The sequence below is a fragment of the Hypomesus nipponensis genome, chromosome 17, assembly GCF_054491055.1.
Source record: "Hypomesus nipponensis isolate SF chromosome 17, ASM5449105v1, whole genome shotgun sequence".
Classification (NCBI taxonomy): Eukaryota; Metazoa; Chordata; class Actinopteri; order Osmeriformes; family Osmeridae; genus Hypomesus; species Hypomesus nipponensis.
In genome coordinates, this window is record NC_140377.1 from 1,092,501 (window position 1) to 1,107,798 (window position 15,298).

The window sequence follows — 15,298 nt, forward strand, 5'->3', positions numbered from 1 at the left end:
CACACACTGTGCAAACCCCAATCCAGATACACACATCTTTTCAACAGAGAGAAAGAGATATGGAGAGAAAGGGTGTGTCAACTGATGGGGCATGGAGGGTGTGGAAGGATGTGCCTGTGAGTTAGTGTGTGTGTGACTGTGTGTGTGTGTGACTGTGTGTGTGTGTGTGTGTGAGACTGTGTGTGTAGTCTAGTGGGCTGTGTAATAAACTAATATCCTGCTGCGTCAGCATGGAGAAGGAGAGAGAGAGAGAGAGAGAGAGAGAGAGAGAGAGAGAGAGAGAGAGAGAGAGAGAGGAGAGAGAGAGAGAGAGAGAGAGAGAGAGAGAGAGAGAGAGAGAGAGAGAGAGAGAGAGAGGGAGAGATGCTGTTCTAGGCCATATGAAAGGCCATCATGTGTGTGTGTGTGTGTTTTAACTGAGCTGTCCCAGTTTCCAGAGGTGTGCTATACTGAGCGGGGACATTTCTGGAGGATTAGAATCTTACTGTAGTGTGCTGGATGTGTGTGTGTGGTGTGTGTGTGTGTGTGTGTGCGTGCATGCGTGTGTGTGTGTGCGCGTGTAAGAGCCTGTGCACTTGTGACTGAGTGTTAAATGTGTGTGTGTGAGAGAGTGAATGTGTGTGTATGCAGACAGTGTAACCAGGGAGTGTGTGTGATAGAGTTACATAGAGAACAATAGCAGTATTGTACCTGTGTGGAGAGCTTCAGTCTGTAAGATATCATAGATCCTCATCCAGGCAGCTCGGCCTGGCCCTGACACCACCACCATGTCCATCTGGACAACCACCAGCCTCACCACAGCTAACCTGGACCAGACCAACCTCACCACAGCTAACCTGGACCAGGGCCTACAGCCTCACCACAGCTAACCTGGACCAGACCAACCTCACCACAGTTAACCTGGACCAGGGTCTACAGCCTCACCACAGCTAACCTGGACCAGACCAACCTCACCACAGTTAACCTGGACCAGGGTCTACAGCCTCACCAAAGCTAACCTGGACCAGACCAACCTCACCATAGTTAACCTGGACCAGGGTCTACAGCCTCACCACAGCTAACCTGGACCAGACCAACCTCACCACAGTTAACCTGGACCAGGGTCTACAGCCTCACCACAGCTAACCTGGACCAGACCAACCTCACTACAGCTAACCTGGATCAGGGTCTACAGCCTCACCACAGCTAACCTGGACCAGACCAACCTCACCACAGCTAACCTGGACCAGGGCCTACAGCCTCACCACAGCTAACCTGGACCAGACCAACCTCACCACAGCTAACCTGGACCAGACCAACCTCACTACAGCTAACCTGGACCAGGGTCAGCTTGCTTCATGCCTCCAACCCCACTCTACTGTCATGATGCTCCCACGATGGTTCCTCCCATGTGTCCCCCCCCCCTCCCTCTGTCCTGGAACTGCCCTGCTACCTGCAGTAGGGGAGGAGGATAAGAGCATGGATGGGGGAGGAGAGGGAAGGATGAAGGAGAGGATGATGAATAATAGAACACAGGGTTGTAGAGCGATACTGGTAATCTGTAACCTGGGGGAGATGATAATCCCTGTTACACACAGTCTGCCTGTGTCACCCTGTTACACACAGTCTGGCTGTGTCACTGACAGACCTCTTCAGCAACCACAACATGGTTCACCTGGACCACAACCTGTCTGCTAAACCACACACACACACACACACACACACACACACGCATAAAGCAGAAGTAAGTGTCTGTGATCTGAACCCGCTATGGTGAGTTGAGTCCGAATAATTGTCTGTTCCAGATTTTTCCTGGCCGGCGTTCCGTGCTTGTTACCACGGTGAAGGATCCAGGAAGAGGAATTTCCGTTCAGCTCTGAGAGGGAGAGAACTTTCAGTCTGAGACAGGGAGGAGAGAGAGAGAGGAAGGGGGAGGGAGGGAGGGAGGGAGGGAGGGAGGGAGGGAGGGAGGGAGGGAGGGAGGGAGGGAGGGAGGGAGGGAGGGAGGGAGGGAGGGAGGAGAGGGAGGGATGGATGGAGGGATGGAGGGAGGGAGGGATGGAGGGAGGGAGGGAGGGAGGGAGGGAGGGAGGGATGGAGGGAGGGAGGGAGGGAGGGAGGGAGGGAGGGAGGGAGGGAGGGAGGGAGGGAGGGAGGGAGGGGTTTGAGAGAGGGATGGAAAACAGAGGCCTCATGGAACTCTCAGAGCCAGGCTGTGCCATGGTGGGTTTGGCCCCAGCTCAGAACACACACACACACACACACACACACACACTGCCAAACCACATGTTCTCCATGTGTGGAACAGCTGCATACAGTCTAGCTATTAGCCACAACACGTCTACGCATAACAACCCTGATTGGCTAAAACATACCAGAAACTCTTTCCTATTGGCCCAGACAGCCAACACAAACACACCAAGAAAACAGAGGAATCATGGTCAAGTCATTCACAATCAACTGACTTAGAGAACCTGCTGCTGTTCTAAAGAGCAGCTAGTCAGCCAGCCCTACATTGCCGCATTTTCTAACACCCGCACCCCCCCCAGAATAGGAGCTTTCTGTTTGTAAATCGGATTTTAATCCGCACCGAAACATATGCCTCACTTGATACGGGGATAATGATAACAAGCAATGCACAAGTAGGCTATAGGTGATCTTACTGCACACTTTGGTTGTGGATAGTGGCAAAATCCATTGTTATGTCTACAAAATAATTTTATATATAGTATAAGTTTAGGTAGCCTGCTTGATTTACAAAAATTATAATGAAATGTTATGTTCTGCTAGCCATTTGTCTACTTTAGCAAGTCACTGTATTTCAAAGCGCTGACAGTGTATCTGAGACGACACAGTGAATCATTCCTCTTTCAATAAGCCCCCGTTCCAGTGTTGAGCTTTAAATCAGCTGCACGGTCTGTAGAGATCCTGGGTCAAAGCCAGGTTTTTGTTCTAACCCTGTGGGCTATACGCCACTTCAAAATAGCCATACCTGAAGAAAACTGTAAAATTGGGGTACAAGCCGCGGTTTCATTTCCGAAAAATACGGTACACACACACATACACACTAAAGACAAACGCACACATTCATCTTCACGCATGCACACACACACACACACCAGATGTCCTGCTACGTCTCGTGTGGAGGTGAGGAGCGGGCTGTCTCGCTCTGCCAGAGACAGAAGCTTCTTCCATCGCTGTAGCTCAAGCTGAGAGAAGTTAACATGAGCAATCACCCCCAGACCAGACTGATTCATTACTGCATGTGTGTGGATGAAAGGGAAAGAGAGAGTAAGAGGGAGAGAGAGAGAGAGAGAGAGAGAGAGAGAGAGAGAGAGAGAGAGAGAGAGAAGGAGTGGATGGAGGAGGGAGAGAGAGGGTTAGGGGGAGTACAGACTGAGTTATGCAATATTAAATGAATGAGGAGGGGAAGGAATCAATTCCAAAACTTGATGGGATTGGAATAAGTATAGAGAGATTAATCAAAGAGATGGAGAGAGAGAGAAGGAAGGAGAGAGGGAAGGAGAGAGAGAAAGAAAGCATCAGCACTTATGACAGGGTTGGGAATGTGAGTGTGTGCGTGCGTGTGTGTGTGTGTGTGTGTGTGTGTGTGTGAGAGAGCGAGAGAGAGCGTGTGAGTGTGAGTAATGTAGTGTATGAGAAAGAGAGAGAGGGTTGTGTGTGTGTGAGGGGGTCACATGTTTGAACATGGGGTTGCTGTCGGTGACCACAGGAATAAAAAGGAAAAACGTTGAGTGTGACAGTGTTGTTGACACACACACACTCTCTTAATGACAATACGCGCACACACACACACACTCCTAATGACAGCAGACAGACACATGAGGAAATCATGTTCACACCAGAAGCTGGTACCAACAGTGCTATCAGAGCCGTGTCCAGAACCTTCATGGTCCTGGTCCATAACCTCAGCTGGACAGCGTGTTGATAGCATGACCTGATAGCATGACAGCATGTCATCTTATGAGCATGTCCGGTGGAATGCTCAGACCGAGGCTCCACTAACACACTCTGTGAACATGACATGTTCCGCTCCAGCTACAAGGAGCTGTAGATATACTGGGCTTGTTCCACAGCAGAGCACACAGTCCACTCTGCAGCCACACGCACAGCTCCCACACACACACACACACACACACACGCACACACGCACACACACACACATGCACACTGTTTCACTGTGGGGGTTACATAACAGCTTCTCTAAACTGCAGTTGCACTCAATCTTTCTCTCGCTTTCTCTATCTTCCCATCTCTCGTGATCTCTCTCTCTGATGCTGCAGCCCTGCTAGCGCCAGCTCAGCTGGACTGTGTGTATGCTTACAGTGTGAGGGGGTCTACATTGTGTGTGTGTGTGTGTGTGTGTGTGTGTGTGTGTGTGTGTGTGTGTGTGTGTGTGTGTGTATGTGTTTACACAGCTTCTGTTCCCTGTCAGTATTCCATCCCCTCTGGACTGATAGTAACAAGTATGAAGAATTTGAATACCAAGTTTGCACACACACACACACACACACACACGGCGACAGACAGGGGATCTGGACCAGTCAGTGCACGGTACAGGGTACGGGGGATCTGCTGGGGGTACTGCCACTCCTGGTCAGGGTGGTCTCTCTGGGTGGTCCCTGGGTCACACTTACCACAACTACACACCAGCTACACACCAGCTACACACCAGCTACACACCAGCTACACACCAGCTACACTAGAAACCTCTCAGAGCATCATGTGAGCAGGTGAGAAGCAATATGGCTGACCAAAGTTCCTCCTCTTCCTCCTCCTCCCTCCTCCCTCCCCCTCCTCCTCCTCCTCCCTCCTCCTCCCTCCTCCTCCTCCTTCCTCCTCCCTCCTCCTCCCCCTCCCCCTCCCCCTCCTCCTCCTCCTCCTCCTCCTCCCTCCTCCTCCCTCCTCTCTTCTTTCCTTCCCCTCGTCTGACCCCAACACAGTCCTGTTCATAGTATCGCTGACAGCTGAGTGCAGAACTGTGTGTGTGTGCATGCAGGCTCAGCCAACAAAGCAGTAGGGCACATCCCAGAATACAATATGGATATATAATATGGATATGATGCTCAACAAATATACATCTATCTCCTCACTTCCTCCTCTCTTACATCATCCACCCCTCTGGGCCTTCTCTGCATCCACATCCTTCTCTTCAGACTCTCTTCTTCCAAACAAAATGTTCACTTCCCCTCTCTACCTCCATCTCTCTTTTTCTCCCTCCCTCCCTCCCTCCCTCCCTCCCTCCCTCCCTCCCTCCCTCCCTCCCTCCCTCCCTCCCTCCCTCCCTCCATCCATCCATTCCTCCATCCATCCATCCATCCATCCATCTCTCTTCCTCCCTCAATCTCTCTCTGCCTCTCCCTCCATCTCCCTCTCTCCATCTCTCTTCCTCCCTCCATCTCTCTCTGCCACTCCCTCCATCTCCCTCCCTCTCTCTCTCTCTCTCTCCCTCCCTCCCCCTCTGTCTCTCTCTCTCTCTCTCTATCCTTCCCTCCGTCCATCTCTCTCCCTCTCTCCCTCCATCTTCCTCCCTCCCTCCATCTATCTCTGCCTCTGCCTCCATCCCTCCCTCTATCTACCATCTGTTCTGTAATTCAATCTCAGACCCAGTCAGTGGTGGGAGCCTTGACTGATGATGGTTTGGCCGGGACACAGGAATCTGGGCCCAAATCAGTTAGACTGGCACACACTGTGGGTGTGGCTGGGCAGTGCTGCGTAGGGCTGACTGGGCAGGGGGGTGGGGTTAGGGGGGCTCGGGGGCCAGGGTGGCTGGGGGGCTGGGGGGGTAGGGGGGCTGGGGGGGCATTCCCCAAACCAACATTATTCAATCTCTGTTGTGTATGAAGAATCCAAATCAAGGAGGTTCCCTAAGATGCCAGGCGACATTAGCATCATTAGCATCGGGCGCTAGCTAGCTAGGCTGTGAGTGAGGCTCCTTTGTGAATGTGCAGTGGTGTGGATGCGCTCTCAGGGCTCTGCTCCTTCACCAGCCTATTACATCCACAGACACTGACAGGAGAGACAGACAGAGACTGTTTGTACAGGATGAGACCAGTGTGTGTGACAGAGACGATTCAATAGTGTGTGTGCGTGTGTGTGCGTGTGTGTGTGTGTGTGTGTGTGTGTAGACTCCAGCCTGAAAGGGTGAGCTCTAATCATGCCAAACTGATTCAGCAGAAAAAATTGAAACTCTAGTTGTCCTCCCTGCCTCTGTCCTCTCCTCCCTCTCTCCCTCCCTCTCTCCTCTCCTCCCTCTCTCCCTCCCCCTCTCCTCACCTCTCTCCCTCCCCCTCTCCTCACCTCTCTCCCTCCCCCTCTCCTCTCCTCCCCCTCTCCAATCTTCTCACCTCACTCTCTCCTCTCCACCCCTTTCCCCCTCTCCTCACTCCCTCTCTCCCTCACCCTCTACTCTCCTCCCTCTCTCCCTCCACCCCTACTCACCTCTCTCTCCTCACTCTCTCCTCACTCCCTCCCCCTCTACTCACTCCCTCCCCCTCTCCTCACTCCCTCCCCCCTCCTCACTCCCTCCCCTTCTCCTCTTCTCCATCTCTCCTTCCCCCTCTACTCACCCAACAACAACTCAGGCCATACAGACACACACACACACAGTCTGCACTAGCGATGAGGAGTGACTGACAGCAGCTTGGTGAAGAGGATGTCCAGATGGTGCCAGATGTGTGTGGATCTCCACATGGGGCCTTCTGTACGCGTTGGGGAGTAGGTGTGCCTGTGTGCGTCTGTGTCCATGTGTGTGTGTGCGTACGTACGTGTGTGTTTGCATCAGTCCGCAACTGTGCTGCAGGTGAGTGCAGACTGTGTGTCTTGGGAGTGTAGGAGTCATGTGGCTAGCAGCAGTGTGGAGTCTTAACCTGACACACTCACACACACACATCCTTCCTCCTCCTCTTCCGTTGTGTTTGCCGACAGGCCCATGAGCAGAAGACAGCAGGGCTGTGATGTCATCACAAGGGTGTGATGTCATCACAGGGGTGTGATGTCATCACAGGGGTGTGATGCCCCCGCCAGCCCCCTGGGGCGGGGAGAGGAACCGGTCATCTGCTCTGTGATTAGCAGGGCAGAAATTACAGGGAGACGACCCAGGGATACGACCCATGGAGACCCAGGGAGACGACCCAGGGAGACGACCCAGGGAGACGACCCAGGGAGACGACCCAGGGAGACAACCCAGGGAGACCCAGGGAGACGACCCAGGGAGACGACCCAGGGAGACGACCAGGGAGACCCAGGGAGACGACCCAGGGAGACGACCCAGGGAGACGACCCAGGGAGACGACCCAGAACACAACAACATCCAGGGAACATACTGGAACCTTGCAGTAAGGATGGATGTTATTCCCCAGGGTCCCTGGGTTGCCGTATGCCTGAGATCCATTTCAGGCCTCTCACACACACACACACACACACAGTGCACACCATATTCTGCCACACAAACAAAGCCCCTTCCACACGCACGCCACTTAGCAGACACACACAACCTGAAACTAGCGGAGGGGCTAATTGAGCTGAGATTATATGTGTCATTGGTGCCCTCCCCCCGCCTCCCCGAAAAAGGGACTAGATTGCTCCAGAATAGGCATAGCTACAGCTGGCTACAGGCATCTGAGTGTGTGAGGTGATCATCACCTCACAAGCTGCCGTTGCGCAATTATATCCCAATAGCCTCCCACATATCACCGAAGCACGAGACGTGGGATTAGATCTGTCACCTGCAAGCGCTGGAGCCTGAGCATTGAGATACTGAGGTGTTACGCATTTTGGAATAGAATAGAACATTCTGTTTTAACCTCTCAGGTAACAGCACTGTGATTGACATGGCGGCCATAGGTAACAAGATGTCTCTGATTCTCTCTCTTGCACACATACACACACTCAACTGGCAGCACCTCGAAAACCTTGCCTCATTCCAATTAAGACTGAGCAGAGTATTGAAAAAACGTGGGGGTGATAATAGGATGATTGACCGCCCGCAGCAGACGATGAACCTTGGACAACCCAGAAGCTCATTATTGTCATTAACACACCGCTTGTCTCAATCACACACTAACACATCCAGCCCCAGCCCGCAGACCCCTCCTCTCCGCCGCGCTTTCCCCGCCTCTGCTGCAGTGCGCTGGGGCTGGGGGTTTAGCTTCCCCCCGGTGGGACATCATTCCGCTATCAAACCACTGAGGCACCCTGATACACCTCGGCGCACCCCCCGCACACCTCCACACACACGCACACACACACGCACACACACACACACGCACACACACTCACAATTTCCCCTGTGCACGCCCGCTCCTTCTGACACAGCCAGGAAAATCATTAACCCGGTAAAATCTGATCTGATCAAAAATGTGTGAATTCCAGTTAAAGACGTAGGGGCGTAATCCCTATTGTAATAATGTCCCTACTTGCTTTCCCTGGCCGAGGCCTCTGCAGCAGCTTCTGGACGGTGAGCAGGTCCTCGGTCTTCACCGCCTGGAGCAGTTCCTGGTCCTTCCCCATCTTCCCGGTCCCGGTTTATATCCACAGCATCCTCCGCTCCAGCGAAGCTTCAACCCAGCCGCAACCGCGGGGTGGACGTGTTTAACCCGGCCAGCGCTCCTAGGTTCCTCCCTACAGCACTGGCATATGGAGAGAGAAGGACCAACGAAGAGACAGGCGGGGGAGGGATGCTCGAGCGCGGACAAGAGGGAGGGATGAGGATAGGCGCTATTTGGTGGTTCCAAAATCCCGTAATCAGAACGGACAGATTTTCTAGGCTGCTGGTCCTTGGCGTCGCGTGTCTGCTGGACTGTTCCGTTTCCAGGGTTTCCTCGCGCTCCTCATCTGGCCGGGAGCCACGCAGCAGCTTGATGTGCCTCAGCTCAAAAACAGCGATTAACTGATGGAAGACACCGAGAGCACGGGGTCGTATCTGACTGTGAAACTGAAACTACATAAAAAATTAAAAAGACAGCTCGTTGAAATTATTTAACTGTGGGAATTACTCACATTAATATATAGCATTAGCAATACAGGGTAATGGAACGCGCGTAAATATTTGTGGGTTAAGAATCGGGTGCGCGCTGGCTCTCTGTTCCCTAGGCTTCGCTCTCGTGCTACTCGTCGTAAACAGAATCCTGCATTGCCATCTCTGCGTGCGCTCGCCCGGTTCAGCGCTCAGGCTCTCTGTTCGGTAATGGCTCTCCGCGGAGGGGGTGCACGTGCACGCGCTCACGCGCCCCTTACAGCTGGGCGAGCTCGTGCTGCTAAATGGCTCCTGCTGCATCCAGGGGGCGGGCAGCTGAAGACCTCCCCGCCCCCTCTCTCATCTCGTGTGTGTGTTTGTGTGCGCGCGGGTGTAGGCTATGTGCGTGTAAGCGATATTATACTTGTCACCACAATGTTAGATATAAACGCTCTGATGCTATCATCTCAAAACGGAAATGAAACAGTTTAATTTACTGCTCACTGGACTGGGTTCAAATGTGTTTTACAACACACACACATACCTACACAGGCAAACAGCTAGGCCTACTCCTAACGCACACTGACTCACAATCACACTATTACACGCATATAGGTAATATTCAATTTGTGATGCACTTAGCACTGCCCTTCTTATGTTGCCATCTTATCATACTGTGCAGAAAGCATCGTTCAGGGTCAACATGTGTCTGTGTGTGTGCTGCCTAAACCATCACTATATCCTCTTCTCCACTCTCTTGTGTGCGTGTGCGTGTGGTTGTGTGTGTATGCGTGTGTGTGTGTGATGGACTAGATCGGGCTATTAGTGCTGCTGTGAAGTGGAAATGTGGATGCCATGGGCTGTAAAGGTATTGAGGAGGAACGATAGATATCGTATCTAATAAGTGTATTCACATCGCAGTTTGAAAATAAAATAGCTTCATCGACGCATGTGACTTTGCGTGTAGTCTTTATCAGACTGTCTACTCTTTAACTAGTGAATTTAGGCTACAGATGTGGGGGAAATGGTTATTTAAAGCACACATAAACACATATATAGCCGACAATGTTGTGGGGAGGGAGACCACTATAAAACCACTCTCGAAATGGACTAGCCATAGGGACTAGAAGAAAATTCTAGTACGAGGTAAAGAAACAGTGACATCTAGTGATTGAGCGAAAGCATGTTCTGATATTCGGCCGAGCTTTCTAAAATGGTTCGAGTATAAATTAAATGCTGGATTTTTATTGATTCAATATCCTATCACTATATTTTTTGGAAATATTTACGTGTGGCAAATTTGTCCCAAAACTCAAAAAGGTCACATTTGACGCAGAAATAAAAATTCGCCTCGTCCAGATGACGTCACATCGTCAACAAGGAAATCTTCCAGTCGATGCGCTGGTCTTTGATTGGACATTTAGAACGTCAATCATAGTTGAGAGGGCTTGCTGGGATTGAACAGGTTGAGGAAGGCTGCAGAAACCACCAACTAAATAAACAACGTCTTGACTAAACACGCAAACTGGTAAGTAACATAATATCCGTTAGTATCTAAGTTTCTACTTTTGTTGTTGAAACGTGGTGCAAGTTGAGATTCGCTACGCAAATGAAGATGTAGCCTAATGTTTGAAGCATAAACGATCTTGAAATCAATGGAGCAGGCGCAAATGCTTAGACTCGCGCTTTCTATTACGGGTTTCATTTATTTAAAAAGCTGAAGGGGCCTAAACAGTAGGCCTATTTGTCTTTTGTTGTAGGACGTATGTTTAGGTTTTACTGGTCGTTGTAAAAAAAAAAAAAGCTAGCCAACAACATCATCGTGCTATGATCTCGTGACTTTCCTGAAACAAACAGCCATCTGGCATTCCGCTGACTATATTTGTCAGGCCCGTTATAAGGTGTCGCTTCTAAGCTAGCTAGCTGGCCACGTGACTGTGTTTTCACACGCCCTCATCTGAACAAGCTAGGCCTGGCCATGTTTCTCACCGGCGTGTTTGTCGCTCGTCGGCGCAGGAAGGGCTCAGCGCGGTGTGGGTGCCCAGGGATCCACTGCCAGAGTGTGTGGAGCGAAGCGGACGGACACTCCCAACCATGAACCACACCAAAGGAGGACTAGTCATCTTCAGCGCTAACTCTCATCCCTCCAGCCGAGAGTTAAGCAGAAGGATCTCCGAGTGAGTACATGCACGGATGGACAAGCAGAAAACACACGGACATATTCGAGGTTTAGTGTCAACATGTATACAGTACGCCTATTGCCAGACATTCATTCACACCCAACAGTCAGACTTGACGTCTGGTCTACCTGCAGGAATTATATCTATAGTGTGTTGCAGTTTAGGGTCATAGTTCAGCTATGGATTCTCTCTCAGGATAGGATTCATCGGCTCTTCTTGGCCATGAAAAGGTCAACACGGTCTCCTACAGCAACAGGGTGTTCCTGAACTGTTTGTCTCCCTTCACACACTCCCTGTTTGTGTCTCCCTCGCAGGCGGTTGGGGGTGGAACTTGGGAAGGTGCAGGTGTACCAGGAAGCTAACAGAGGTGCAGTACTGACCCCTCATATACCCCAGCAGCTTGTTAAACTACTGGTGGTGTGTGTACAAGTGTGTGTGTGTAGTGGTGTGTGTGTTGTACAGTACAACTGCACCCAGGAGCTAAGCATACCGGCTTTACCCATGCTCTCTCTCTCTCTCTTGCATTTTGTTTTATAATCAATGTTGCGTGGGAAGAACATTCTTGGCATGACTTGTTGTACAGTGCCTGTAGTGTGTAAGTGTGTGTGTGATAGGGCCAAAGTGAATGTGTGTGTGTGTGTGTGTGTGTGAGAGAGAGAGTCTATGTGAGAAATAGCAGAGTAGAGCATGAGGTCTCTAATGAGACCTGTATGTGGCAGTGTGTGTGTGTGTGTGTGCGTGTGTGTGTGTGTGTGTGTGTGTGTGTGTTAAGAAAACTGAAGCCTACTTCACATCCCCCTGTTACCATAGAGACACGTGTGCAGATCCAAGAGTCAGTGAGAGGAAAAGATGTTTTCATCATCCAGACTGTATCCAAGTATGTAAACACACACCCACAAACACACCAAGGCCCTTACACTGCTGGCTGCCACAACTCTCACATCTGGAGAATGAAAGAGCCCCTCCCTCTTCTCCTCCCATTTCCCTCTCTCCCTCCCTCCCTCCCCCCTCTCCCTCCCCTCTCTCTCCTATCCCTCTCTCCTCCTCTCCCTCCCCCTCTCTCTCCCTCTCTCCTCCTCTCCCTCCCCCTCTCCCTCCCTCTCTCTCTCTTCCTCTCTCTCCCTCTCTTCCCTCCCCCTCTCTCTCTCTTCCTCCCCTCATCCCTTCCCCCTCTCTCTCTTCTTCTCCTCTATTCCTCTCCCTCTCTATCTTCCTCTCCTCCTCCCCTCTCTCTCTCCCCTCATCCCCTCCCCCCTCTCCCCCCCCTCTCTCTCTCCCCCCCCTCTCTCTCTCCCCCTCCCTCCCTCTCTCCCCTCTGTGCAGGGATGTGAACACCACCATCATGGAGATGCTGATCATGGTGTACGCATGTCGGACGTCGTGTGCCCGGAGCATCATAGGGGTTCTGCCCTACTTCCCCTACAGCAAGCAGTGCAAGATGAGGAAGAGAGGCTCCATCGTGTCCAAGCTGCTGGCCTCCATGATGTGCAAAGCAGGTGAGGGGAACACACACACACACACACACTTGTGCTACACAAACTGACTCATGTACACGCGCACACAGGTAACTTTTCCTGCCTAGTTTTTGGAGTAACAGAGCTGTCTCTCTGTGCGTGTGTGTGTGTGTGTGTGTGTAGGTCTGACTCATCTCATCACCATGGATCTTCATCAGAAGGAGATTCAGGGCTTCTTCAACATCCCAGTGGACAACCTGCGGGCCTCCCCCTTCCTTCTACACTACATCCAGGAGGAGGTACACACACACACCTCACCCTAACCCAACCTGCGGGCTTCCCCCTTCCTTCTACACTACATCCAGGAGGAGGTACACACACACCTCACCCTAACCCTAACCCAACCTGCGGGCCTCCCCCTTCCTTCTACACTACATCCAGGAGGTACACACACACACACACCTCAGCATGTTGTACATGTTGCAGAAGGTAAACATGATTCCTGTATTCTGTATGCATCTACAGATCCCAGACTATAGAAATGCTGTGATTGTGGCCAAATCTCCTGCCTCTGCCAAAAGGTAGTGTCTCTCTGCACCCCTTCACCTACCAGTGTGTTGGAGAGTGTTAGTGTGGCCTTACTGTGTGTGTGTGTGTGTGTGTGTGTGTGTGTGCGCGCAGGGCCCAGTCCTTCGCTGAGCGCTTGCGTCTGGGTATAGCGGTGATCCACGGCGAGGCCCAGGACGCAGAGTCAGACCTAGTGGACGGACGCCACTCCCCCCCCATGGTCAGGACCACGGGAGCCATCCACCCCAGCCTGGAGATACCACGTAACACACACACACTCACAGCTGTACAACACACCTTTCTCTCTAGAACTGTACACAACCTCAAAATTCCATCTGTCTGGAGCACAACCCCATGTCTGTCCTAAACTCCAGCTCACACACCTCTCCCTGTGTGTGTGTGTGTGTGTGTGTGGACAGTGCTGATCCCTAAAGAGAAGCCCCCCATCACCGTGGTGGGAGATGTAGGAGGCCGCATCGCCATCATCGTGGTGAGCGTCACTCGTTCTGGGGGCGGGACACTGACTTAGTGTTGTTGCGTCTGTGGAGTTCCTAATGATTGACAGCTCCCGTCCATCTGACCCCGCCCCCTAGGATGACATCATCGACGATGTGGACAGTTTTGTGGCGGCGGCCGAGACTCTGAAGGAGCGCGGGGCGTACAAGATCTTTGTCATGGCAACGCACGGCATCCTGTCCTCGGACGCACCCAGGCTCATAGAGGAGTCCGCCATCGATGAGGTGTGTGTCTGTCTGTCTGTGTGTTCTACTTACGCCACAGTCCGTGGGACTGCATAACATGTCTTGTGTCCAGGTGGTGCTGACGGCTGCATAACATGTGTTCTGTCCAGGTGGTGCTGACGGCTGTATAACATGTGTTCTGTCCAGGTGGTGCTGACGGCTGTATAACATGTATAACATGTGTTCTGTCCAGGTGGTGCTGACGGCTGTATAACATGTATAACATGTGTTCTGTCCAGGTGGTGCTGACGGCTGTATAACATGTGTTCTGTCCAGGTGGTGCTGACGGCTGTATAACATGTGTTCTGTCCAGGTGGTGCTGACGGCTGTATAACATGTATAACATGTGTTCTGTCCAGGTGGTGCTGACGGCTGTATAACATGTATAACATGTGTTCTGTCCAGGTGGTGGTCACCAACACCATTCCTCATGAGTTGCAGAAGCTGCAGTGTCCTAAGATCAAGACTGTGGACATCAGCATGATCCTGGCAGAGGCCATCAGACGCATCCACAACGGGGAGTCCATGTCCTACCTGTTCAGGAACATAGGGTTGGACGACTGAACGCACACAGGCTCACACACACACACACACACACACACACAGGCCCACACACACATCCTTCCTCATGATGAACAATGTTTCCCCTTCTTCCTGGGGTTAGAAACAGAAGCTCCTGAAGATCAAAAGCAGAGTTTGTCACTTTCTCTTCACTTAGTTTGAATTGGTCATCTTTACCTGGACTGCTGTTAAGACGATGGAGCTCCTGTTTTACTGGGAGTCTCCCTGGAGAGGGGAGGGGAGGAGAGGGGAGGGGACGTCAAGGTTGTCTTCAGGAAGGGTGTCCAACATCAAGGTCTGCATGTAGAAGAAAAAAATATCTTATTTAAAATAAATGGATCTCTGATGCCAAGCACCCCCACGGTGCCAATGCCTTCACCGCTTCCTCTCTCACACACACACACTACACTCAAACTTGTGCTTGTTTTTAAATGTTTCATTGCTCTCTAACCAGGATCTGGAAGTGTGCTGATGTGTGCTAGTGTCCAGAGTATGAGGGTAAAGTCTGAGCTCTGCTCTGGGTCTCCAATGACTAAACAGGGATACTGATATTTAAACCGTTTTGACAATAGTTGGCCAACCAGTTTGTTGCCATAGCGATGTTAGACATACAGGGTTCCGGGACTGGACTAAGTTATAGCTGGGAATCAAGACTGAAGCAGGTCTTTGTTATTGGTACTCACATGAAATGTTTTTGTATTTATATACTTCTATATCACCAATTGAGATGAATAAATGAAGATAACTTATTTGAATTGTGTCCTGTTTTAAATACCGTTACCACCTAACCACCACATCTACAAGAATCTTCTAGCCCGACCAAGAACCAGCATAATCACC

General features: G+C 51.4%; 2 protein-coding genes across 2 annotated transcripts in view; one reads left to right on the forward strand and one right to left on the reverse strand.

Annotated features, from left to right (window-relative positions):
• The window catches only part of caskin1 (CASK interacting protein 1), a 45,109-nt gene extending 35,244 nt beyond the window's left edge, over positions 1-9,865 (reverse strand). The window contains 1 exon segment of the mRNA XM_084676584.1: positions 8,418-9,865. Within this exon segment, the coding sequence (XP_084532710.1) occupies positions 8,418-8,511 (94 nt within the window). The 5' untranslated portion in view covers positions 8,512-9,865.
• A 490-nt stretch (positions 9,866-10,355) lies between these two features.
• On the forward strand, positions 10,356-15,207 carry prpsap2 (phosphoribosyl pyrophosphate synthetase-associated protein 2). Its single transcript, XM_084676583.1, has 11 exons — positions 10,356-10,484; positions 10,973-11,133; positions 11,451-11,503; positions 11,947-12,013; positions 12,460-12,632; positions 12,774-12,889; positions 13,116-13,171; positions 13,272-13,420; positions 13,577-13,647; positions 13,751-13,897; positions 14,303-15,207. Exons 2-11 carry the CDS (start codon positions 11,051-11,053, stop codon positions 14,459-14,461), a joined length of 1,074 nt encoding a protein of 357 aa, XP_084532709.1. The 5' UTR covers positions 10,356-10,484; positions 10,973-11,050; the 3' UTR covers positions 14,462-15,207.
• Positions 15,208-15,298: the final 91 nt, after the last annotated feature.